Here is a 27,370-nt window from a genome sequence, read left to right on the forward strand (position 1 = left end):
TTTTGAAGATACTGTCTTTTTATTTCACAACATGGGAATAAGTCAAATTTTGAGTCTCAAGGACCAAAATATAGATGAGCCAAATGTTCAGAAGATGAGCCAGGCTACCATTTTGGCAGCAAGCTTCATATGGACAAGTGGATGGTAGAGAATGATGCCCGCGACATGGCTAAAGCTATAGTACACCCACAAATAGATTCATACTCGGTTGTCTAATTTGCATGCATGAGTATAGTGCGTTTTCCATGCCACTAGTACATATATGCCTTTTTCAAAGTCAGTGTAGGATCCGTATTTGTGCGGGTCTTTAAAAGTCTGCTCCCTTACAAAAATTTACCATAATTTACCTGCAAGAGCCTTCAGATGACAAATTCTTTATGCCACCTTAACTTCCCAAAAGTCATTTCTCAATAATAATTACCACTATCAGGAGTTCCAGCATCATGTAAGAGAATCCATTTGTTAGTTATTAATGTCAGTTAGCTGGCTGTGAGTGAGCCTCGCTATACATATCCACATGCTTGGTGCCTGGAATTTTGAAATTGGTAACCTTTAGCAGTGATGGCAACCTTTGGCCAAATGACAAGATCAAAACCAAACCAACCCAACCCAGAAGGTACCGCAGAAAGAGTTGGGCTTTCCTGCTTTCCAAAGTGACTGTTTCCCTAGTCTGCACCGAACAGTGACAGCCTGCCTCACTCTTGCATGGGGGCCCATTTTCCCCACTAATGCTGAATTGTTGGAAATGCAAAGAGCATTCAGCGCCAAGAGGGGACATGCCTGAATCTGAAAAGGAACCAAAAGAAATTGTACCAGGGAAAGGGGACAGGGATGGAAAACAAGTTCCCAGAGCATCTCTCAGTGTCAACAAGCATGGAGAGTCTTTATTACTAGAATATGCAAAATCCCGTGGGAATTGCTGCTTCGTTGTTGATGGTTTTTTTTTTTTCCTTGATTTTTCTTGCCAGTCCTTCCCTGACTGGTTGAACTGCCTCGGTGAGAAAAGAAGGTTGTCCCATTCAGAAGCCACTCAGCCACGGGCCTCAGGAGCTGCACTCCTCACAGTGACAGGAGAGGATGTACCGGTAGGTGGCGGTGAGCCTCATGCCCCCCGAACAGCGCAGCCGAAGTGCCTTCAGCTTGGAGGTCTGGGGCCGGCAGCAGTGACAGGAAGAGCGGAAAGGCTGCTTGAGGACAGTGCTGAAGGACACCAAGGGCTCAGAGCGTGATGCCTGGCTGCAGTGCCCCTCGCACCTGGCCAGAAGCACCATCTGGGGAGAGAAGAGATGAGGTTACCCTTGGGGATGCCAGAACCACAGCCAGGTCCCACAGCGTCCTAACACTCTTTGGCAATTGCCACTGGATTAGACCAGGGGCTCTCAACCCTGGTTGCACATTAGAATCTCCTGGAGAACTTGTTTTAAAATGTCAGCCCCCAGGGGTGCTCAGTCAGTTGAGCAACGGACTCTTGGTTTTGGCTCAGGTCACGATCGCAGAGTAGTGAGATCGAGCCCCTCATTGGGCTCTGTGCTGAGCGTGGAGAATGTTTGAGAGTCTCTGTGTCTCTTTCCCTTTGCCCATCCTCCTGCTGACACTGTCTGTCTGTCTGTCTGTCTCTGTCTCTGTCTCTCCCTCTCTCTCAAATAAAAAATTAAAATTAAAAAGAATAAGATGTCAGCATCCAGGTGCCATCTCAAACCAATGGAATTAAAATCCTTGGGGATAGAGCCCGAGCTTTCGTGGCTCTTCAGGTGATTCCAAAGAGCGCTCAGGGTGTAGAACCACTACATGAGGCCCCCCCACCATGATGTGCAAATAAAAACCAAAGAACAGGGGATACCTGGGTGGCTCAGTGGTTTAGCACCTGCCTTCGGCCCAGGGCATAATCCTGAAGTCCTGGGATCAAGTCCTGCCTCAAGCTCTTTGCATGGAGCCTGCTTCTCCCTCTGCCTGTGTCTCTGCCTCTCTGTGTGTCTCTCATGAATAAATAAATAAAATCTTTAAAAAAACCAAAGAACAAAAGCAATTTCTCGGGACAGGTGATATCCACCACCATTGGACCAATGTCAATTCGACCAGTCTCGAGATGCAGAAAGTCATTCTGAATTGAAATCAGAAGTAAATGAGGAAGGACTACAGAAAAAAGGAATTTGTTATGTGTAAGGAATTGCTCAAGAAAATGAATACAGTTCCTGAAGAAGAAAAAGAGGGTAACCTGAGTGATCAGGAAGAAATACTCTGGACACTACAACTTGAAATGAGAGGATGAAATACATCAGGGTTATACACTGAAAGAGCCTGAGATTTGTGCAGTTGAATCTTAGAGTCATTCATTCTGACCATCTCCATTTCTTTTTTTTTTTTTTTTCAATCTCCATTTCCAAAGGTAGGTTAGGATGATACTAAAGCTTGGGTTGGGAGCTCTTGGGTGGCTCAGTCGGTTAAGCATCTGACTCTTGATTTTGGCTCAGGTCCTGATCTCAGGGTTGTGAGATCCAGCCCCGAGTTGGGCTCTGCGCTCAGTGGCAAACCTGCTTGAGATTCTCTCTCCCTCTCCCTTTGCCCTTCCCCTTTGCTCGTGTTCTCTCTCTCTCTCTCTCTCTCAAATAAACAAATATTTTTTTAAAAAGTAAAGTTTGGGCTGCACTAACAGAGGCTATGTGCTTTATAGTGGCTCTTAATTTGGCTTTAGTAAACACTCTTCTTTAAGAATCCAATGCAAACTACCCAGGTTATCCCCAGAACAATGGACATAGGCACACGCTCAGTATTTTGAGTCCAGCTTAAGGGGACAGAGCAGAGGCTCATTTATGTCTCCCATACATTCATCCCAGTGTTCTTATGTACACTCAGGGACAGATAGTGGTAGGGTAGGGTAGGGTGGGCAGCTTGATTCATTAAGAATTAAAAGAAGGAAATGGCCTGTTCATCTTTCTAAAGGAAAGACAAGTTGACTTCTGGTCATTATAGGTTATTAACATCATTATCGAAGAAGATGCTGGGATGAATCCAACAATAGGATCTGAGATACTGGGGAGCAACTGGTAGGGCTTTGTGAAGTTGGAGTAGGACCTACTGATTTATTTTCTCTGAAAGATCATGGAGGCAGAGAGAAAATGGCAGCCTTAAGCCATCTTGAATTTATGAAAGCTTCAGTGCCATCCCACCTGTTCTTCGTGTTGTTAGGCAAAGGAAACATGATCTGAAATAGGTTTTGAAGATTATACCATAGATCAGCAGTCCACGGGCCAGTCCTTGGCACCCACCTCATCCCTCTGAGGAGGAGCCCAACATCTTCCCCAGTGCCTTCTCCCCACACCTGAGGGTTTGGGGGAAGAGATCCCTGGCAGCTCACTTTAGAGTAGTGTTAAATGTGCTCGTCTCTAAGGTGGGTCATCTCTTATGCAGATCAAGCAATATTCAGAGATCATCTCCCCAAATGGAGTCTTTTGAGCTCTAATTGCAGTCCAGATGAATACAGTGAACCTGTGTCAACAGAGCTAATTCAAAGGGGCATAGACATAGCAGTGCCTCTCGCCTGATGCACATGCAGGTGAGCCAGATGTAGATCTGGAATGATCCAGCAGTTAGCTGTCCATCAAACGACCAAATCAGCAGCGTTGGGCCATTTGTAGAAGCACTGACCCGATCCTGACTTCACTAAACGTTTTCAAGGTCTCAAGTACCTCCTTCAGCTCTTTCTGAAGGACAAGAACTCCAGCACTGAGGACCCTGGGTCCCTCTATCTCACGACCTGGACTTTCTGGACAAGGAGAATACATGGGCATGTACAGTCAATAAACACGTTCAGCGTCAGCATGCTGCCTTTGGCATAATGTCCAAAATCCTGAACTGGTATTAAGATCCTCCATGACCTGGATTTCACATCTTTCCCGTCTTACTTATAACTGTTCTCATTTTTGTCACTCACTCCCTTACAACTGTTCTATTTCTCGTTGCTCACTCCCTATTCCAATCGAGCTTAATCACTTAGAAGTTCATGGAATAACCCGGAATTTCCCTGCCTCTTGCCTTTGCTCATGTCTTTCCCCTTCCAGGAATGCCCTTGCCTCCTAGCTCTGCTTAATGAAATCCCAACTGTCCTCCATGGCCAACTTCAAATGCCCTCTCCTCTAAGAAGACCCTATGAAATAATTATTGGGCCCTTGACGTTCTCAACACACATATGCAAATCTCCTGTCTGGGAGATTTCTGGTATATAGACCCCATCTCGAAACTGGAAGTGGTATAAAAATCTAGCTCCAGTTTGTGAATGTGTGTTGGAGGGCTATAGCAGGGAGTTTGGAAGATAAAATCTAGAAATGAGTGTCATTAAGGAATGGAAAGGATAAATATCTGCTTTACAGGTTCACTCCTGATGTTTTATCTCTGCCATGCCTCACCTGTCTTATAGATTTAATGAACATCTTCTCACCTCTTCTAGACCAGAGCTTCTCAAACTATAACATGCATGTAAATAAGCTGGAGATCTTGTTAAAATGCAGATTGTGAGGCCAGAGATTCTGCATTTGACTCAATACTCTGGTTGATGTCAGTACCGCTAACATCCACACTTTGAGTAGCAAGGCTCTTGAACCTGTTAAAGTCTGAAGGGTTCCATTCTAGGCTGATCACTAGATAGCGATCATTAGCTAATAATAATAATGGCAGTTAACATTTATTGAGGGCTTACAACATTTAATCTCATTTAATCCTCATAACAATCTGATGGTAAAGGCACTCTTATTATCTGTACCATTATTACAGATGAGGAAGCTGAGGCTTTAGAGAGTTGAAGTAACTTGCCCAAACTCACATATCTGATAAAAGGTAGAGCTGGAATCAAACCCAGGTCGGTTCAAAACAAAGCCTCTGATCTAAATCACTATTATATCCTGTCTTCTGATATTAAAGTGTTTTCCTGAAGCATGAACTCACATCCTTCTCCAATCTACTTTGACTGGCTTCTGGGAGCCCCAACCAAATCATAACCATGCAAGCGTGTCCTTCTACTTATGAAATTCTTGGGATACATCATCACCACCTCCAAGCTTATGCAGAGCTGAATCTTGAAAGAGCACTCCTAAATGAAATCTCCACTGTCAAGACCCTCCCCCAGTGATCTGGGGACTCCCAGAGACGCCCAGAATTTCCTTGGATGGTACCACACGGGGTCTAACTCCTTAATGAATTCACCAAACACCACTTCACCTTCAAAGTTAAATTCACCTGCCAAAACCCAGTTTGTGGTCAATGCACATTCTTCGTGCCTGGGTGACTTGGCCATGCTTTACTAACGGGATGACTCCTCTACATTTTACACTGCACTTAACTGCTCTTATTTTTTAAAAAAATATTTTATTTATTTATTCATGAGAGATGCACAGAGAGAAAGAGAGAGAGGCAGAGAGAGAAGCAGGCTCCATGCAGGGAGCCCAACGTGGGACTCGATCCCGGGTTTCCAGGATCACACCCTGGGCTGAAGGCGGCGCTAAACCGCTGAGCCACCCGGGCTGCCCTTAACTGCTCTTAATAGGGAGCATCTGCACTGCTTCATTATGAAATCATACAATGAATATCTTTTGACAAAGAACCCACATGGGGCTCCATCGTCAAAGGAGCAGGTTCAACAGTTGGTTGTTACTCATTGACCTATTGACTTCTCACAGCTTAGGTGGGTGACAGATGCATGCATGTTATCTGCTTTTGATCCAGTTTAATTTTTGCTCTCTGATGTTCCCCCAAGCAATTGGCCTGATGCTAGGAAGCTAGGCAACTTCTCCAGCGGTTCCTTTGTATCCCCCCAACCTTAGAGTCACTTGGCTCCAGCTGGCTGTGAAAGTCAGCTTCTTCTAATATGAACAGAGCTGCAAGGTTCACAGAGTTTGCTCAGGGATGGGCTCCTTCATGTTCTAATCTGATTTCCACGTGCTGAGGCTAAGAATAATGAAAGGTCCTTAGGTAATAATAAAAGAATAGTAATGATGATATATAACATGTATTGAACATTTACTAGGCTACAGGCTCTGTGCCAAGCCCTTCATATGCAACCTGATTCTTAACTGCCATTTCAAAAGGTAAACTTGCCCCATTTTACAAATGAAGAAACGAAAAGGCGGAGGATGAGTCACTAGCCTGATATCACATCACTGTACAATGGAAGGCCAGAATTCTGGACTGAGGCAGCTTGACTCCTGAGCCTTCTGCCCTAACCATGACAAGTCAGCCTATCAAACCCTGGAATTTCCTAAGTTGCTCAAGCTGGTCACAGGCAAGTTCAGGCTACATTGTGAGGGTTATAGCCAGCTGTGATTCCTGGGTCCTGACCAAGGATTACACCCGGAGACCCCAGGCCCCTGCTCTCTCTGGTGACCTACCATACTTCTTAGGCAGTTATGTCTTCTGCTGCAATATACAACTATCTTCTGAGTGAGAGAAAACCCAAACACAGATGGTTTTCATCACGCCTTGTTGAAAGATTCTTACCATTGCCAGAGCCACTTTTCCTCCTCTGTCATGGGGGACCTCTGTGAATTCCTGGCTCAGGCCATGACTGACTAGATGTCTTCATCAGTATCAGAATAAAGACTCTGGCTCAGAACATCCTATCCTAGAACAGGAGTTTGGCTAATTTGCCTCATTTAAATGAGAAACTTTTTTGTTAAGCCTTTTTTCTTGGCAGTGAACACTACATACCCCTTATCCCATGGCACCTCTTGGGGCACCCATTTCTTCCCTCCCCAGCACCCTCAACAAATGACTAGTTCATCTCATCTCCAGGCACCCAGGTCAACAAAGGGTCTGTGCCGGGCCAAAAGCATCAGCAAAATTGCAACCTGAGGAATGAAGCAGCATGGGGTATGATGGAATCTGGTCCCTTCTGTCTGGTCACAACTCAAACTGACACAAAGCCTTTGTACACAGAACATTTCCTTTCCCTCTATCTCCCATTTACTTATAAGCACTATGAGGGTAAAAACATTCTCGTTTCCCTCCTATTTTTGTGCTTCCATTGCCTGCCACCATGCCTACACACAGTAGGCATTCAGTATAAATTCATTCCTTTTTTTTTTTTTAAAAAAAGGTCATATCTCCCAGTAGTTGTGTTATAAATTCATTATTCCTGAATCTCCCTATTTCTTCTCCAAATACTGTGGGCTGCGTCAGCAGCACTAGGAGAGGCTTGGGGACCTTAACAGCTTCCCGTCTCATTTCCTCTGGGAATTTCTCCAGGCTTTGTCCTCTGAACTGTCCTTAGTTGCTGCCCCTGTGGGCCTTCAGAGTTCAGACAACCCTATGCACTGGTTCCTTGTCTTTGCAAGGTACACCTATTCCTCACCCAACTCAGGCTTCACAGCCTGCCCTACTGGCTCACCTTCCCAGCCTCAGCTCCTAAAAACCCATCCCTGGCTCAAATCTAGAACTTGTCCCCTCCGCTCCCTGCTTCTTCTGCTTACCTGGGAAGGGACGTCAGACAGCAGGATCTGTTTCTCTTCTACTTTTATTCCCACTCTTAACACCCAGCACGATGGCTTACATCTACTTTGCTTTTCTGCATGCTCCCTCCACCCCTGCCAGGTTTCTGTGTTTAACAAGAATCACGATGAGGTTCACTCTCCTAATCCCTTCAGGCTATCTGAGATCCCAATGGTTATTGAGGTCTCAATAGTGACTGAAATAGAAAGTGAGTCTCAACACCTGTCCAATTTATAACTTCATCATCAAGATCATAGTATCATTTATTAATGTCTGCTATGTGCCAGACACCAGGCTGAATGCCTTACAAATATCATCACCAAGACCTATACCCCCACCTTTAGATAGATAGCATTAGCCCCATTTTACACGGGAATAAATTGAGGCACTAAGGAATTGTTTCTCTTCTCCCAAAATCACCCACTTTGCACACTGTGGAGCTGGAATGTGAAACCAGATTTCCTGTTATGTCAAAGTCTGAGATGCCTCAGTTCCCTTAAAGATTCTCCAGACAGCTCATGTTCACTAGCCACTGACCTTTTGGCTGTTTGCTCTATAGCCTTTACTCACTCAGAATTTCAGGGAAGATTGTCAATGAACCTGCCACTCCCAAGATCCTTTGTAACCAGTCCTAGGAGGTGTCACCACTGAAAGCTACCAGGCACATCATAATCTGTGCTCACACGGATCTCCTTGGTAGACCACCATGGCCAGTCTTTTCTGCCTGACTCTGTCTCAGCCCTTTCCTGGATTAGTAGGCAATGGGTGACAAGGCTCAGGGCTAGGGGCAACAAACAGCGTCACGGAAGGCTCCACAGAACTTTCACTACTATCCCTATTTTCTGGAAACATTGTGGAGTATCCATCATTATTTCGGATAATGAAATAGTCTGAAATAGTGGCCAATAGTCTAAATAGTGGCTTCTATGATCTACCGGCATTTCTTCAATATAAAGATCCAAGTCATTGAAAGAAAAATCATCTGAGGCAGACATTGCTCCTCCTGGACTAAATGAGCAATCTACTGAATACCTTTTTAGGGTTTCAGTTTTCCCTCCTGGTAAATTGGGATTAGTGGTGTCTTCCAACACAGGTTTGTTGGCAGTGATTACATCATATATTATGAGATGCCTGAAACACATCAGGTATTCAAGCAGATGCTCTCCGTCCCCTGACCCTGGGTCACAGCTCCTGGTCATCTGTCTTCCCAGGGCCAGACACTGGAGAAATGTAAGTCGGGAAGCATTAGCAATTGACAGGCAAATGATAGGCACGTGTCTAGTAAATAATGGCCTTTGAACATCATGTGGAGGGAAACTTTGCAGAGAGGAAAGATTTACCCGAGTCTCCTCGTTGTAAAAACCCACATTGGCTGTTTTCTAGACACAGGCTAAATGTTTTATCTCAAGTGTGTAAAGAACAATTTCGTTAATGAGACTCATTAGAGAGAAGACCAGCCTGAGTCTGGGAGAGTCAAGAATTAGAGATTATTTAAATATGAAAACAAGTTTTTGTTCTTGGATACCTAGGGAAAATCTAATCCAGAAAAGGTCTGAGTAGTTGAGATCCTGCCAGACATATTTTAAGGCCAAGAAAGAAAGGTTTATAATTACAAGCACCATTTACATACAGCTATTACTATATTTGAGATGGTTTGAGATGTTTGAAAACAGATCGTTCCCATGAAATTACAAACATTTCTGCTCCTATCACAATTTTGCGCTATTTGCCATGGCATTCTGGAAGAAACTGATGTGAACGGAGGTAGACTAAGGTCTGTTTCCAGGAGTCATGCTCAAGCACCATGAGTTTGTTGGACTCAAGTTAACGACATCTCTTTTTTGACCTTCTCTTAACTAATTTGATCATTGCCAAGATGCTTTTCTATCATTTCACCAGATCTTTCCAGATTGTTTTTAGAGACGCTCCTATTTCTCCGTTCCTTCCTATCATCACATTGACCTTTCCTTCAAAATAATTTTAATTACCCCCACTTTCTTTAAAGAATCATGATTATGGAGAACAGCTCAATAGAGGGAGAACCCATCCATGGAATAAGAACCACCAAATACTAGTGCTGTTGGGGGAGGGGAGGAGGAGCTAATAATTGCTCAGGCCCACGATTTCTGAGCAATCACAGTTGTAAAAACATGTCCTGTCTTTTTTTTTTTCTTCTCCCTTTGCTTTAGCTTTTTTTGCCTAAGAAGGGATTGCAGTCTTGCAAAAATTTAAGTTTATCTATTTACTCCTTTTTTTAGTTCTACAAGTACAAATAAGAGCCAGAAAGTTTTTAAGTGGAAAGTCTCTATTTTTTCCCACAGTCCTAGATCTTATTAATATAATGGTTAAAATGATTTAACTCAAATTCTGATTCCCCCAAACTAAAACAAGCCATTAACACTGAGTTGTAATCAGAGAAGTGATGGAAATTTTAAAGGCAGACAGAAGTCATGATGTTTTGAAATGGAGGGTAGAGACATTAACTTATATGGTCTTCATTCTAGTGGTTGATATTACAAAAACGTCCTAATTACACTGGTAATTTAAAAAATACTTGCCATATGAGAATGCTTAAGTGGTTTTGGTCTCAGGGCTACAGTGAAAATCTCTGAGGCTGGGCTAAACAAATTCTTATTTACCAAATGTGGGCAAATTTCATTCATGTGACTGGGGGCAGTGATGGTCGTGAGATTCTCATTCTGAGTCTGTCCTTTGCCTACCATGCACCTCCCTTCTGGGTGGTCCAGGTGGCCGGCCACTCTCAGTGGCCTTTGGAGTGTGGTATTCCTTCGCACGCCCTGTCCCAACCTGACACATCACTCGCCTAGGTTGCCTGCGCAAAAAACACACAACCTAGTCCAAACAAGAATGATTTGGATAATCCGTGTAAAAATGATAAATGATCCAATTGCCATTTCTCTTTTGAAATCATTTTAGCATAAGCATGTCAGGTGGATGAAGGCTTGGACCACGAAGCCAGTGAGCACCTATTCCCTCAGGAATCTCTTTGAAGAGCCCCACCACCACCCCCAGAAGTACGTTTTACTGCTCAATCATATTTCTTGAGTCCGCGTCCTCTTTATTGCTGGTGGAGGTAGGAGGAGTGACGATAACCTAGAGACTCTACTCTTCTTTCTTGATAAAGAGCACTACCGTTCATACATTTCACAGCTGGGGACGAAACACACCTCTCTCACCTTGTGTCGAGCAATGATTTTATTGTGAGAACCTTCCAGCCTTTCCTATTGACTTCGAGCAGCCTGGAAAGAGAGAAGCTGTCTGGGTGTGTACGTGGTCCCTCAGGCAGCTTTACCGACAAGGGTTCAAAGCTTGCTGGGAAACCCTAAGAGCTTGACTCTCCCCCAAGCCCCGTGGGCCAGCCAAGGAGCTCAGGTGTGGGCTATAGTCAGCGTTCTCCGTACCCTGGACAAAGGAATACGGCTCCTCTCCTGTCTCTGGGAAGTAACGCTACCTTCACAGAGATCTGGATCTTACCTTTGAGCTACACTTGTACAATGGGTGACTGATAGAATCGACATAGTGATGCCTCATGCAGCGCAGAGGGTCCGAGTCCATCATGAAGGAGCTGTCCGTTTTGCTGTCCGTATCTCCCATTAGCGCCAGCAGGGAGAGCATAGAGAAGGATGCAGCTAGTACATGATTTCTCATTGTTGTAAGGAAAACTTCTGAGAAGGAACAGCAGAGGGAGGCAGAGGACTAAAAATTGGAAATGCCTTCGCCTCCCCCTAGGCTCCAGTTCCTTTCAAGCAAAGGGCAGGATCTGGCTGAAGCTTTCTGGTTGTCATTGTCCTTTGTATACTCGAGTTTTGTCTTACTCTTTCCACTTGCAATCCATCATCACAGTATCCGCTGCACAGCTGGAATGAAAACAGAAATTATTTTCCCCAGAAACATTTACCCAGAAAAACGAATGGAACCCAGGAGGTACTGGGTAGAATTTTTCCGCGTCATGTTGAGTGAGGAATATTGGTTTCTAGAGTGCCATTAGCATAGGCTGTCATCCAGTCTACCGGCTCCCTCCCCGTAGCTCATGCTACATATTTATAACCATTTGGAGGTGGACACAATGGTCTAATGGAAGCACATGTTGACTTTAATTGCCGGATCCCATGTCTCTAGGAGCAAGAATAGTTTGAACTCATGGTAAAGATTAAACATGTGGTTCTGGCCACAGCATAACTGAATTGGGTGGTCTCATCCTCATCCCTGGCTGGTGGGGGCGGGAGGGTCTATTCAGTTTCTCCGTAAGCTTTGGTGTCAACGTCAGCTCCCAGGGCTAGAAAGGAGGCAGGTCAGCACTAATGAACACAGGCCACGTCCCACGGGAAAGAAGTACATTTTCCATTTCCAAGTCCATACCCACCCACCCACCTAGTTTTCCATTTAGGGCTCATCCTGCTCCGGGCTCATCCTGTTTTTGCTTTAAGCCCCGTGCCACCCAGCATCAATGACAAACTGCATCTGAAATACACATTATGCTAACTGGCCTCAACGCATGCGTACTTGCCAAAGGGTCACACATTTCTGCAGAGCCTCTGTTGTCTGAGCATATGCTACAGTTTGAAAAAGTGTCGTCAGAGCAGAGACTTGCCATTAAAATGGGATCAGGGTATATCGGTTTTCTTGAAATTTGCTTTGTTCTTTTAACCATATTATTCTTGGACAAAGCAGAGAGCTCCCCTTATCACCTGACTAACCCTCCTCGGCATGGCCAACATGGGGGCTTTTTATCACACCAGAAAACGGAGTATCAAAAATATTTTTCAAACATTTAGGACAATTGGGGAGGCCTGTCATTACATCCCAAACAAAAGGAACATGATAATTAAAGCTTCAGAAAAACTTTCAAAGGTATTTCAGGTAAGACTGTGATTATTTTGTTCATTGTACAACATTTTTTTACTTTCTACTCGTGGAGAGTCCAAATAAACAGGGCAAAGTATTAATAAGATCAAGATTAGAAGTTCCAGTCCAGGGGCGCCTGGGTGGCTCAGTCAGTTAAGCGTCTGCCTTCGGCTCAGGTCATGATCTCAGGGTCCTGGAATCAAGTCCTGTGTCAGCTCCCTGCTCAGCAGGGAGTCTGCTTGTCCCTCTCCCTCTGCCCCCCCCCACCCCTCGCTCATGCTCTCTCTAGCTCACTCTCTCTCAAATAAATAAAATCTTAAAAAATATAGAAGTTCAAGTCCATATAAGTCAATTAGTTTTGCTTGGATAGAACAGCCCCAGTCCCACTTAACCTCAGTTGTGAGTGTGGGGTGGGGGATCCCAGGCTGAAAAGGGTGTGTGCCAAAGGGCCATTTCAGAGACGAGCTTCCCTGGCAATGGCAAAATCTCAGCGTGTCTGTGTCAGAGAAATCCTATAAATCGCAGGAACGGCTGGGGCCAGTAATGAGGAGACCCACCTGGGCTCGAGCCCTGCCACTGAGTAGCTGGGAGACCTTGCACAGGGCATCTAAACTGGTCTGGCCCCAGTTTTCTGATCTGTAGACTACGAGAATTGGAAAAGATGGCATCTGTAGTTCCCTCTTGCTCTAAAATGGCACCACCTGATATTTAGGGATTCAGACACCACCGTCTCCATATGGGAGATGGAAGATAATCCTGAAGTTAAGACCATATTTTCATACAGCTTTGCACCACTTTCTCTCTTGAGCATGCTAATGGCAACATCTCATTAAAATTGATCAAACCTGAGCATAAGTCTCCAAATTGGCAAGGGATGCCAAAGAGCATTTTTTGTTTTCTTTTCAGCGGCACATCACAATGAACCTCATCAGGTTTTCAACTCAAAGGGCCAGAGCTTTCTTGGGTTCAATGTTCAGAGTCTGCAACATTACTGACCATTTCCTGAGTTTCAAAATGACTGTATTATCCCAAGTGGTTATCCATCTCTTTGAAGCCTTAATTAGTCTCAGAAAAAGGAATTTATTAGATTTCTTCTTTCACCACTCCAGTCTATAGATATTTCCCCCAGGAGCCAATGGTAAAGGACGAAGGGAAAAGTAGACATTCCAGTCCTGGCTCTCCCCCTCCCCACTGCCGGCAACTTCTTTTCAGAGCCATGGCCAGGAGGTATGGTTAAATGAAAGAAGCAAATAGAAGAAAAACATATAGCCCAATGGCAAAAACAAGCAATAAGGGTCAATAACAAGACCCTATATATGTGAATGTTTACACCCAGCTAGTCCATTTCCAAGAATTATCCTACATGTGTGCTCACACAAGCATATGGTTATTCACTTCAGCATTGGTTGTCATGGCATAAAATTGGAAACTGCACAAGATATCCATCACTAGAGGACTGGTTAAATACATTATGCCACATTCATGCAGTGGAATACTATGCAACTATATAAAGAAGGATGCAGAAACTCTACTGATTTGTGTTAACCATGGAAGGATAAGAATACATATTTGTGTTCATTTGTATTTACACAGAGAAGCTCTGGAAGGGTGTTCAAGAAGCTATTCAATTAGTTATGGACAGATAGGGGAGAAAGACTTTTCACTATATATATATATATATATATATATATATACACTTTTATTCATATACTTCTGAACTTGTAAATGTATTACTTATCCAAACCTTCATTTTAAAAAATTATACTTTCTCTTTTCAAAATTTGGCTTAAAAATAGTGATTAAGCTAATGGATGTTTAATGTTTGTGCCAGTTTCACTATTTTAGTAGTATTACATTTTTACTTCTTACAAATATCAGAAGACATGCTAGTCTCTTGGTCAAATAGTCTTCCTGGTGGGTCATTTAGTTCTTAAGCACTACTGCCACCTAGTAGTGACATCCTGAATTGCAAGCACAGTCGAAAAAATTTTTTTCCTGAAAGGGGAGTAATATACTTTTGCAAGCAAATATTGTGACGCATCTAATGATAAAGAGATAGTTAATGTCACACAAAATGTAACTTTATTATCTGATTTTCTCTTTAAAGATGATAAGCAGAATCCAGAAGTAGTAATAAAGAATTTAAAAATGACAGAGAAAATGTTGCTTTACTGCTAATAAGAAATGTATTTTTCAGTTTCACAAACTCACAAAGCATGGTGTTTTCTGCTCAGTTTTTATATTAAACTCTGAAATAAGAATTCAAGCAACAATTTAAATATGCCAGAGAACTCACAGAACTCTCAAAACACAAAAAGTAAGAGTTTTGCTACTTAACACTGGGATTTTTGCCTTAAGTATTCAAATCGAATGAACCAACACTATTGTGTTGAAGCAGAAATAAGCATCATGCTCAAAAAACGAGTGACATGAAGTCAAGTTGTCTTAACGTGGTGTTGGTCAGAGTGTGCACGGAGGAGAAGTGCCAAGGAAAGCAGTCATAAAGAGGAAAATCAAAATGAAGAAAATTCACATCACTCACCATCCCTGATTTATGGCAGCCAAGGGGTATCAATGTAGGAGCTACTGTCATTTTGCTCAAAATTAAATTAATTCCAATTTGCTTCTTTCTTTCTTTTCTTTTTCTTTCTTTCTTTCTTTCTTTCTTTCTTTTCTTTCTTTCTTTCTTTCTCTTTCTTTCTTTCTTTCTTTTTTTCTTTCTTTCTTTCTTTTTCTTTCTTTCTTTCCTTCCTTTCTTCTTTCTTTCTTTTTTAAAGCCATGGAGCATAAAATCAAGTGCTGCCCATCAAGACTTAGAAACTCAGCCCAGCCCATGATGGATTGAGTGAGAAAGTGACTCTTTTGCTGAACTGGGTAGCTCCGGGGTGGCTCCGTGCTCTGGGTCCAGTCTCTGAGACTTGGACTTGGCGGAGGTACAGAGCCCACATTCTCATAGCTCCAACGTGGAGCCTCTGCCGGCAGGAGAGGCACGTAGGCCCAGCGTGCCCGACTTTGGAGCTACCCTCCAAACGATACCAGTGGAAAAGAACAACTGGTGCCCAGATTTCCCCACCTGTCATCCTCAGGGAAATAATATAGCAGAGCTTACAGCGGGCCCAGCCTCCTGGGTGAGAGATGGTGTTGTGTCCACAGATCAGCTCACTCTTGGGCTGACCTTCTGCCTGGCAGAGGGTAGAGTGCTGGTTTCACGCACATTATTCCAACAACAGGCTAAGATAAGTGGCATGTGCCAAGAATGGCCTTTTGCTTGCCGCGCTTGCCAGGCAAGGGAGGGTGGTGCTTTGGCATCCATATTCCCACCCTGGGCTGTTTTCAGGACTAATATATGCACATAATGCCTCCTGTGGCTTCTTTCTGCAAATATTTATTTATTTATTTATTTATTTATTTATTTATTTATTTATTTAGATGTTATTTATTTATTCATGAGAGACACACAGAGACAGAGAGAGGCAGAGACACAGGCAGAGGGAGAAGCAGGCTCCCTGCGGGGAGCCCAATGTGGGACTCGATCCCAGGACCCCGGGATCACGCCCTGAGCCGAAGGCAGACGCTCAACCACTGAGCCACCCAGGCGCCCCTCTGTAAATATTTATTTAACACATATTTATTAGGCACCTACTCTGTGTCTCCTTTTGCTTTAGCAGATGACCGTGAAGGATTAGGGGGAAAAAATAGGTCGTATTCTAGTGCCTTTTTCCAGCTCACTGCATCCACAAGCAAAGAGTCTTGGCTTGTTGTTTCCCGGGTAACTTTCTAGACACAAGGACAAACTCCCTTAACATCTAATTCACATCCAACATGCATTGCATCATTTCTAGAAAGATCAAGTAAAGCAGATAAAATACCATGACTTTGGAATGGTGTCAGCATAACAGACAGAAGGATTTGATATTTACCATCATTTAGGACAATCATATCAGGCATGAGTAAGGTAAAGACAGCAGAACATAGAGCCTCTCTCAATGGAATCGCCAAAAATTTAAAAAAAAAAAATCAAAGATGTAAGTGTGGAAGGGAGCTTGCGACTAGATAACGCTTCATACGAGGCTTAGGAAAGAAAAATTCTAGGTCTAATCAGAGAGTGTGAAGTGCTAAGTAGCCCCTTCTCAGGAACTCAAAGAATTCCAATTGGATTCAGTCAACTAGATGCCTTGGAGAATAAGTCAGATGCCTCTTCCCAGGGCACTTAATTTATAAACTGTAAACAGCATGTTGGATTTTATAAAGCATCCCATGCGCCCAACGAATGGTTTTTGATATTCTTCTTATCTGGAGGCACATCAGGAGCAGCCAAGTAGCCAGGCCTGGGCTGACCCAGAAGCAGCAGGGTACCAAGGCTGGGCAACCACAAGGTCACTGGGGAGGATATGGCTTCTGCCTCTGTCATCTCACAGTGTGTCCAGTCTCCAATGAGGTGGAAGCGTGTGTGGGGCCATGCCTGTCCCCCTAGTGCCACCGTAGAAGGGAGGGTGACATCTTTGCAATTCAACAGTGGTCCTCCAGTCTGGGACAGGACTCTGCACTTCCCCAACCTGCACTACTAGCCAAGCATGGCCAAACTCAACAGTGGCAGTGATGGAGGAAGAGAAGCCATAGGGGAAGCAGGAGGGCGGGAGAAATACAGCCTGCGAGAGAAGCAATAAATCACGGCTCTGGAGTAAATAAGAGTGAGGAAAAGAAGAACTGGGAATAGAAGGAACTTCTGAGAATGAGCCAACTGTCAAGTGGCCCCTCCCGTGTGTGTGTCCTTGGATTAAATAGTTTTACTGTCTGGGGAGGGACTGGTGTGGGAGGACTTGACCTTGAGACTTGACTGAAACTTAAAAGTCATGATTTTTGGGACATCCAGAGGAACTTCTTGTTGTTATTCAACGCCACCACCCCCCATCTCCAGCTTTTACCTCTTCATCTCCAAACCCATATCCCACCACTGTTAAGTGTCGTGTGTCCTCGTGTTTTGCACTCATTTGCCAGAAATATTAGATAATTATTCTACTGCATCCTGAAACCCGAAGGCATTTTATTGTCGCCTGCTCTACTAGAAGGATGGTTGATCTGAGGGGCCTCAAGCTCTGATCCTACCCGTCTCATCATTGGCTGTGCCATCTTGAGCAAGTCCTTTGCCTTCTCTGGGACTCTGTTTCCCCGTCTACGAGATTGAATGGACTGGTCCAGGTGCTTGTGTGGTTCTCCCCATTTCTAACATTCTCTAACCTGAGCCTACCTTCTCAGAGCACGGCACCTGCTTTGAGGCTTCATTTTCCCCAAAGCAATACTCCAGAAAGGGTTCCTTTCTTACGCAAGAGGACAAGTCATAAGGTGGTGCCTGAAGCAAAACTGAAGGTCAAACCATAAGAATTTGCCCTTTTCATGAGGCCATATTGGTGCCCTGAAATAAAAAGAGCCCTTAATAACCAATTGACTCAGTGCCTGAATATATCAAATATAGTTATAAATTAATATGTTGTTGATAATAAGAAGTGGCGAGTGAGGCTATTTACCCATTCCCTAGGTCCCTTTTAGTGCTGTCTAAAAATTCGTAGTGTTTCTTTCCAATCTTCACTAAATGGGGAAAGGACAGAGGCTAATAGTAAGCAGTCATGGTAGGAGTAGACTGCTTTCTTTTGATGATGGTGATAAAAGCTGAGTTCAACCCTCCTGCATCTTTCTTATGAGTGAACTTATTCCTAAACCAAGCTTGAGCCACAGGTCCTCATCCCCTCGCAGGGCCATTTCTGACACCCTGGTTCAGGATAGAAGAGGAAGATTGGTTAGAAGAGCTGTTCACTCTGCAGATATAGAACAAATAGGGTCTTAGCAGTCAAGAGCAAGGCATTCTGCTTGGTAAAGCATCTACAGAACCTTTGTGCTAAGGGAGGCACATGCCTGGAGCTCCAGGTGGGGACTTGGGCCCAAAAGAGTTGCCTGTTGGTTACGGCTTTTGGATCTAGTGCTGGGCTTCTGTGGCCTTCTATAGTTTTTTTCTATGGAAAGACTCCTTGTGAGTTCTTAATGGTTAATGTAGCTAACTGAATTTTAGAGTACAAAACCTTCCATATTGGAAGTGATGAAGTCTGATGACCTGTGTGCTGAAAAGCATGATATGGTTGAAGTCTTTTCCTTTGGGAGTTTGGATTATTTCTGTAAATCTACCACTCCCCTAAAAGCTGTCACTGCTTTGCTGATGAGCTGTCAGAAAATGCTTAGGGGTGGCCTTTCTGCGGTGCCATGAATTAACCATAGCCCTAAACAGGGAGTCCCTTTCCATCCTTCCATCAACAGAGAATGAAAATATGAAGAGAGGAGGCCATAAAAAAATAGCGGAGGAGAAAGAAGAAGGATTTGTTTATGTTCAAAATCTGCCACTGCCTTTTCAATGATTTCAAATAGCCCAATTTCAGAAAGGGAAGGCTCCCTTCATTTCCCCCACTCCTCCCCAGGAAGGGGATTTCACATCAGGGGTGAGACACACTCCTACCACTTACCTTTGGAAAGGAAACAGAAGGATTTGGAGATACCCACCCAGCCCAGGGACTCAGTCCCGCCGAAGCATGAATGTATGCTCTCCCTATGGAAAAGAAAAGGCGGCCATGTATTCTGGGGACCTGGTTGCTGAAGCAATTTGACACTTGCTCTGCTACTGGACTGCTGGCCCTGATATGGCCTTAGGAGAAGGGAGGTAATCAGTGTCAGCTCAGGGTATAGGCCTCCTTTTACCCTGGAGCCAAATGAGTATGTTGGCTTTTCTTCAAAGTGTCCAGCAAAGTGTTTCCAAAGCTGCATTCGAATATCCTCAGCTGCAACAGCGTTTTGGAATGGTGGGTAGTGATCTCGCCTGATAGCTGTAGAGCCCTTAGTTAGAAATGGGGCGTAAACAATGAAACCAACTCAGCCTCCGTTCAATTTGTCTATTCTGCCCAACAGAGGGATTTGAATACTGAACTCAATCCCACTGCAATCCAGAACACCCGTGAATGCAGACTTAATGTCAATGGGGCAAGGTTAAAATAAAAGCATGTACACATACGTTTTTCTATATTGCTCATAATTCTGAATGTACTGGGGCTGTTGGTTCCTTGCTGGTCTTTTTGCTTCGCTTAAACTCCGCACACTACAGCTGCATCGTTGGACTGTTGGTTCTCCTTTGACAATTCTGTTCTGCTGCCTTTGGATTTCAAACCTCAAAAGAAATATTTAAATCCTGACAAGGAGCAATTTCCCATAGTTTGAAGGAAAAATCGCAGAAACGCATCAAGTCCTAAAATATCGCCTGGTGTTTAAAAAAGAAATTGGACTTTAATTCTTCACGTCCATTTTAGGCATGTATATGCCTTCATTTTACTTAGAACTGAGGATGGGGGATGTTTTTTCCCTGGAGGAGTTGACCTCCTTTTCTGCCGCCAAGTAAAGAAGGCAACTTTAGAGGTCAAACCCTTCTCCCCCAGAGGGAGTAGGTAAAATTAAGGGAAGCTTCCCTTTCCCAAAGTGTGCTATTTGAAAATCTGTGGCAGCAGATTTGGAACATCAAAAATAGTCCTCCCTCCTTCTCTTTTGTTACTTCTCCCCTGACCTGCTTTCTCCCTATCTGTCTTCCCTATTGGTGGCAGGATGGAAGGGGACTCCATGTTTAGGGCAATTGTTGGTTTGTGGCGCCGCAGAAACGTCACCCCTGAGCATTTTCTGACAGCTCATCAACTGTCTAGAATGTGTTAACCTGTTGCCCTTTCATTTTTAAAGGATACTGCAACTGGTTGGATCATAGCTTCAAAGGAGACGTTGGGATTGAGCCAGGCCTTGGAAGAGAGAAAATTGTCCGAAAAATTCTGAGCTTTTGCAGAAAAAAAAAAATAGAAAAGAAAAAGAAAAATACATTGACTGCAAATCTTACAGAACCAAGTTTAAAGCTACGAGTCAACGTTCACGTGCAGATTTTGACATGAGGGTGAAAAGGACCCCAACTGGATGAATTCCTGATTGTAAGCACTGGGGATATATTGTCGACTGAAGTTACCCATTCTTTGAATGTTCTGAGTCAGCACTCTTTCGAACAAGAAAGTAGTTGTCCCAGACTGTGAACCCCATCCAGGGTGTTGTTACGTTCTGACTGTTGAGAATGGGTCTAGGGGGTGGGACTCTCAGCCTTGTAGGCTTACCCATCAGCCCCTGAGACCCTCTGATGAAGGGGACAGTGAGCACGAACGGCAGCAAGCAAACTGTCGCCAGACACACAAGAAGAAAGCTTTGCAGATGTGAGGGCAGCTGGCGTCAGAAATAATGCCCTCGGCACAATCTTCCTCAAAAACTCGAATGTGTGGGTGTGTGAATTTGCGGCACGCAACCTGCACAGCCAAGCCAGTGCTCATTTCTATACCAGCCTCTCCCACCCCGCTGCACACACATGGGGGCTTTGGGAGGAGTCCCCACCCTTTGCATTCTGCTGGAATCAAACACAAAAATTCGTGGTTGCTGATCTGACGGGTGAGGAGTGGGTACCTACCAGCTGGAACTCTGCCACTGGCAGGGGCAGACAGGAAAATAGGAATGCTCTTAATGTCCTCCCAAAGAAAACCTTTGATGGACAAAAGAGTGGTTGTATTTTTACCCTCTCCCTTCATGCTGCCAGGCGTCTTTAAATAGATCCTCTAGCCTAGGGACTTGTATGGAATAATTCATATTAAAACCCAAGAAGTGGCAGAGGAGGGGAGTTGGTTCTTTCTTCTCTTTCTTTCCTTTCGATCCACCCCCCACCCTTGTCAAGTGAACAGGAAAAGACTCATTTTAATTCAGCTGTGTTAAATTTCTCCTTCTGGGTCTTTTAATGAACTTTAGCTAATTCGGAAAAGACGACGAAAACCCCCAGGAAAAGAAAAGGAATAGGAAGCTGCATTGTAGATTGCTCTTTGATACCTTTTGGTCCCAAGGACATTAGCAGCATCTTTTAAGGATGCTGCGCAGAGGGGGTTACATGAGGCTCTTAAATGGGAATGTCTAATTGAGAAGTCCAGTGCCTTCCATTTGCAACTCATAAACCAATCGGTTGTTCTGCTGTTGAGAGCAAGGAGAAAAAAAAAGGAAGAAAAAGTCCTCCCCAGCTCCCCAGCCCCATGCATTTTTAGCTCGGCTCCAGCTAGGATCCACTCCTCCCCTCTCGCTTTCACCAAATGGGCTTCCCAAAGACATTCAGGCCCGTGCTAGCCAAATTAAAAACCCTGTCTGTCCTTCTTTTTCCTTGGGAAGGAAAGGATGTGGGAAGAACGGAGGGGGGGGGAGGAGCAGGGGCCCGAGGATCCGGGGAGCTTTGTTTCGAGCCACTTGTCTCTCCCCCTGAAACAGAGAATAACCACATTTCTCTTAATGTAGGCCGAAGTGCATCCAGGCGTTCCCAGAGCTCTGCTACCCCCAGCCCTACGCCGGAGATGCGCGGGTCACTGTGATGGTATGCTCGTCGCTGCCAACCCGGGTCACCCCAGCCCTGCTCTCCACCGCCTGAAGGGCAGCCGAGCCATGGGGCTCCTCCTCTCTGCCAGTGGGTTCAGGCGCAGGGCTCCAGAAAGCCCCCCAATCCCCGCAGCCCGGCAGAGCCGCTGCCAAGAATGACATCCTGAGAATACTATGAAGATGGGGAGACCTCACGGGCCCGCTCTCCCCGGATGGAGCAGGACCCAGGCTGTCTGGAAAACAGACAGAGCAAAGAGCAAGCTCACAATGGAAGGAGCTCAGGCGCAGGGAAAAGGGGGCGGGGTGGGAGTGGTGGAGAGCAAAAGAAAATAAAAGCCACATGCCACCCAGGAAGATTCCAGGGCGGGCGGGAAGGAGGTGGCGGAGGAAGGACTTGCAGGGGACAAGTACCCAGACATGGCACTGCCAGTCTAGCTGGATTCTTTTCTGAATTAGATTATGCGAAAGAAAGCGGGGAAATATATAGCCTGCCAGCTGTTCAAAGGCTTACAACCTTGCTTTTATTGTCCGGGTAAGTTGGTGAGGTGGGGCATCAGAGGAATTCCAAACATACCATCCCAGAGAAATTTTAATATGTTCCCCAGTGTCATACACGAAGAGGAAATGACAGCTGATCACAGCCAGGGCAGGCCACAGCAATCTGGGCCCGGGAGCTCACCCACCCTCACTTGGCCCTGCTACCCGCCTTTGCTTTAGCAGTTCTGTCCTTCCACCTGCCTCCCCATCCCTTCTGCCCCTACTGGCCCAGCCGGAGGTTGGGCGGTGGGGAGGCGGTTACTGGATAAAGTAGCAGGAGCTGACGTTCATGGGAAGAGGTGAGGTCGGCCTTCAAGGCCGCTGGCCAAGAAGCTGAGGCTGGCTAGGGTGAGTCAGGCACCCCAGGGAGTCAGAGGCATTTTAATCCAACCATGGGGGGATTATCTGCTGATAAGGACCAAATCAAGGACTGTAGTGATGCTGTCTTCAAGGGTGGTTGTTGGTTTTGTTCCCCCACCCCCCCCACCCCTGTAACCTACCCAAGCCAGCAAACACAAGATTGTATTATCCGAAAGCCATTCTGTATGTGGCTCCGATGGGGACCCGGGTTTGGGGAACTACTTCCGGCAACTTCTTCCCAGGGGCCCCTTGAACTTAGGCCAGACCCAGAGGTCATTGGTTTGGATCCTGGGGGCGGGACATGTAAGGGGTGGGAGCCAGTGATAGCATCTTGCTCCGTGCATGTTTCTCATTCAGTGATTCATCAAGTGGCCCTGATGTCAGCTGCTGAGTAGGTGACTCACAGCCATCCCTGATAGAGACAGCACGTGGTCCTTTCCAGAGTGTGCTCAAGGGAGCAGAGAAAGGATAAACTGCCCTTTTTCCAGGCTTCCTCTACCCAGGCGGGAAAGATCCGGGCCACATTAGCTGTGAGTGACGCGTACCCAAGATCCGGTGATAAAGGCCTCAGGGGAACCCCTTCATCATTGATGGAAAGAAAACCCATTGATAAGCGACAATCACTTCAAGCAAATCTGGGGATCAGCAGATATTTGAAATGGTCCTTTGTAACAAGGAAGTCATTGACCCGTTTAGCCATTGGCGAAGTCCATTTCAGTCCCCAAACCTAACTGGAGACAGCACACAGACTGAGAATTAGGGCATGGGACAATGTCTCGTTCACCTTTGCATCCAGCAGGGCTAGCATAATTTCTTAAGAGAAGGAAGGAATGAATAATTAACCAATAAGAATAACAGCGCTTGAATGAATCGCAAGTCCTTAAAATACAGTAGAAATTGCCGGCCACCATCCGTGCCTACGATTCCGAGAAACTCCCATTTTTCAAGGGCCCGGGAAAATAAATGAGTTGGAAATTGTTAAATGTATTGAAAAATGATTTATTTTCCCCTTGACAGTGTCATTGGAACTCAAATTAAGATTGAAACCTCCACAGGCATGTTTCCATCTGTGGGTGTCAGCTGCTTGGTACACAGTCGGTCAAGAAAGCCTCCATCAGCTCTCCCTTTACCTGAACCAAATGTATCTCAAAGTAAATGATGCAAAACTTTGCATTTTGTGTTCAGGCATTCTCCTGTAAGGGTCTGAGTAACAGTACAAGAATATTGTTTCCACTCAGCTCGCTGCTTTGTTAACAGCAGGAGGGTTTTTTTGTGTGTGTGTGTTTTCTTGTGTTCTGCTTTTTGTTTTTTGGGTTTTATTTTTAAATCACTGAAAAATTGCCAAGCAATAGAACCCATAGTATCTTTTCAGGCTTTCTCAAATCGAGAATATCCCCAGGTTGTAAATTACCTCATTCAAAAGCTGGATTTTCACTCAACAATGCTCAGTAGGCTAGTTACTGGAGGAGATCAGGAAAGTTCCCCCATAAACCCCGTTCCCACCCCACAGTGAAATCTGGTCCAGGAGACCCTCAAGTTTAATTTCGGAAGCCAGGCTGGTGCGGAGAAAATGGGCACATACTCGCATTTGGTCTAAAGGCACCCTGGAGAAGCATTCTGCGCCCCCCCCCCCCCCCCCCCCCCCCCCCCCCCCCCCCGTATTCGGCTGACACCCACAGCCCACACTGCCTTTGGGGCGGCTCTAGGTTTTCAGACGCACCGGGGATTTAGTGTTTCTGTGTTGGAGCAGTTTGCCGATGCCGGCTCCTTGTAATTAAAACACGCTCCTGCTAGAAATGAAGAGGCGTTTCGCAGCATCCATATCCGTTACTAACGCCAGTTGCAAAGAACAGAAAGTGGGACTCCGGTCTGGCCACGGAGTTTCCTGGTCCGCACCTGAATCTCGGTGGGGCCGGGAGCCTGCACCTCCACCACCTCCACGCAGGTTTATCTGGGCTCGTGAATTACAATGAGCCTCAGTTACAGGGCGTTCTGAGTCATTAACATTCTGTACACAAACTTCCCGTCCCCCAAGAAAGAGTTATGCCCGGGCCTCCTACAGCCCAATTGTTCATTTAAAGTGAGAACTTGCATTCAGGAGCGTGAAAGAACCCCCCTCGAATATTCCTCAGGTGTTTACAGGAGCCATTCCTACAGGTCCTCGTCCCTGCGCTGGTGGGAGCATCCTTTCTCGGTCACCGCTTGGACAGCGTAGCATCGGTGGAGCTGCAGGGACAAGCTGACTACTAAAAATAACCCTCTGCAGTAAGGCCAAGGCAAACAGCATGCATTTCCTCGGACTTTTTGCCCAATCAAAATCCTATAGTAAACCCATCCTCCTCTCTCCCCAGTGCTCCTGACTGCGTCTATGGAAGCGAAGTCCTTGCACGTTGGGAGGAGAGTGCAAAGGAACAGGATTCCTGCAAAGCGTGACACAGAAAGCTAGAAATAAATGTTGCCTATTGTTTGAAGTCATTCTAAGCACTCCGGCGGAGCCCTGGCAGGAGATCAACAGCATACAGAAGTAGTAATAAAAGTAAACAGTGCGCTTTAAACTCGCAGGCTCGCCCGCCTTCATAGTGCCCCCATTGTAACAGGGATGAGGGCGGTGGGGAAGATACTGGGGCTTCAGGAATCCACGTCGTCCAATGCTGCTTCCCAGTCTCCTTTCACCGGGTCAAATATAAGAACCATCACAAAGTTACATCGAACTACTACGCAGAGAGTTTGAAAATAAAATCCCTTTCGGTCAAACCCGGAGGGATTTTTCCATCCAGCCTCTCGGAGAGGCTCCCCTCCTCTGTCACAGACTTCAAAGACCCGTTCATTTAAAAAAAAAAAAAAAAAACACACAATGCTAGCATGCTACCGATTAATGCAAATTCAATTAATGCAAATTTAAGTGGTATTTAAAGGTTGTCTCTTTGTCTGAGAGGAGGATGAAATGCTCGGTTTGGAGAGAAGTAATTTCCTAGGCAAGCCGTCAGCGCTTGTTTTCCTGCTTACCTTGGGGGAAACGCAGGGCTCCTTTCTTCTCAGACTTTTCTGAGAGCTAGAAAGAGGTCCTGTTACTTCCAAATGCTTTTGTTCTTCTGTCCCTCTGTCACATGGCTTGCCTTTTATATTTGCAACACACAAAAGTTAGGACTGTTGTTTAAGCGACACAGGGAGAGAGAGAGAGAGAGGGAGAGGGAGAGGGAGAGAGAGAGAGAGAATGTCAAATGGAAAAGTGCCATTGCAGTCATATATCAATCAGGCGTGCGGCCGCAGCAGCGCTCTAGCAAATGGGAATGCCACGGAAATGTGAGGCGCTCCTTATCGGGGACTCAGCCACTGCCCACCGCTCGGCTCCCTTCCACGGAGCATCTTAAGGCTGCGGACAGCATAGAGGAACAGGGCAAGGGCGAGCAAGTCCCCTCTCTTCCTTCCTTCCTTCCTTTCCTTTTCTTTTTTTTTTTTCCTTTTCTTTTCTTTCTTTTTTTGAGGGGGGATAATAACAGGCTAAATGAGTAATCTGGGACTAATGCTTTGGCAAGCATGCCATCGAGATGGGCAGTCCGCAGCGCGGATCCAGAGTTTGGGAAATGCAGAGCCGGTGGCATTCTGCTTAACGATTCAGCAGCTGCCTGAGATGAAGTTGAAATTCTAAGTAAAGTGGGGGGGGGGGGGGGGCGGGGGGAGAAAGATGGGAATCAGAACCACTTCTCAGGCGATAGGGTTGAAGCAAGTGCAAAACGCTGCTGCCCTGCTCTCTCACAACGCGTGTGCGTGGCGAGAGCTCTTTTTGGGGTTGTTCATCCATTACGCGAGTTTTAGCGGCGGATCCACGGTGAAATCCACAATGGCACTTTAATAAGCGCCCTCATCTGCATCATTTAGAATAAAACTCTCGGGAGGGCTTAGGAACAATGGGAAAGTGTAGTTGCTGACTCCTTGGGATATCCGAGTGTGAAACTAACAGGTAAGGCCAACCGGCCGCAAAACAGCTCCTTTTGTGGAAAAGTGGCAAAGGTCACTATGGGGGGGGGGGGGGAAGCGGGGGCTAAGTGCTCGCTAGCTGGATAATGCCGTTATGAGCTGTGAAAATACAAAGGGAAATATTTCCTGCAAGAGCTGAAAATTGAGACCGAAAACCATCGAGCAATTTTGGTGGACGACACAAAGAACCATTGGGTCATTTGTAAATTAGTTTATGGCAGGCGGACCCAGCCCCAGCACAATTTTTTTTTTTTTAAATTAACACTGGTGAAGAATTAAGCTGAGAATATTAAAAAAAAAAAAAAAAAAGGCACTTCGCGGAAGAGTAAATCTATCCTAAAACCGAAGAAGAAATTTCTCTTGGGAGCTCCATAGAATTGTTGATGCCGGAACTGTCATGTTCAGCTGTAGGAAATCATTTATTATTCATTAATAAATTGATAATCACATCATTGCTTTGCCACAGAACTTTTAGTCCAAACAGTCCCTGATGTTTACAAGAGGGATCCCCGGATTTCCAGTTTTACCTCCACCTTTTCAGAAGAAGCCTTTTCTTTTCCTCTGCCAGCAAAAACCCTGCCTACCTGGGACCAGCCAGTTACAAACAGAATCCACCTACAAGGATAAAGGATAAATGACAAGTTCAAAGCCTTGCAAGAAAACCTGGCACGAGGCCGATGATGATATTGGC

The 27,370-nt window shown here is 45.3% G+C and overlaps 1 protein-coding gene across 1 annotated transcript; it reads right to left on the bottom strand.

Annotated features, from left to right (window-relative positions):
* NDP (norrin cystine knot growth factor NDP) lies at positions 1-26,101 on the bottom strand. Its single transcript, XM_038586497.1, has 3 exons — positions 25,708-26,101; positions 10,972-11,354; positions 1-1,271 (listed from the first exon to the last, which is right to left on the bottom strand). Exons 2-3 carry the CDS (start codon positions 11,143-11,145, stop codon positions 1,044-1,046), a joined length of 402 nt encoding a protein of 133 aa, XP_038442425.1. The 5' UTR covers positions 11,146-11,354; positions 25,708-26,101; the 3' UTR covers positions 1-1,043.
* Positions 26,102-27,370: the final 1,269 nt, after the last annotated feature.

Source organism: Canis lupus, chromosome X, assembly GCF_011100685.1.
Source record: "Canis lupus familiaris isolate Mischka breed German Shepherd chromosome X, alternate assembly UU_Cfam_GSD_1.0, whole genome shotgun sequence".
NCBI lineage: Eukaryota > Metazoa > Chordata > Mammalia > Carnivora > Canidae > Canis > Canis lupus.

Coding starts and splice junctions, on each gene's coding strand:
- NDP (XM_038586497.1), bottom strand. CDS start 11,145: ATGAGAAATCATGTACTAGCTGCATCCTTCTCTATGCTCTCCCTGCTG. Junction 1,272..10,971: donor TGTACAAGTGTAGCTCAAAG/GTAAGATCCAGA, acceptor TTCTCTCCCCAG/ATGGTGCTTCTGGCCAGGTG.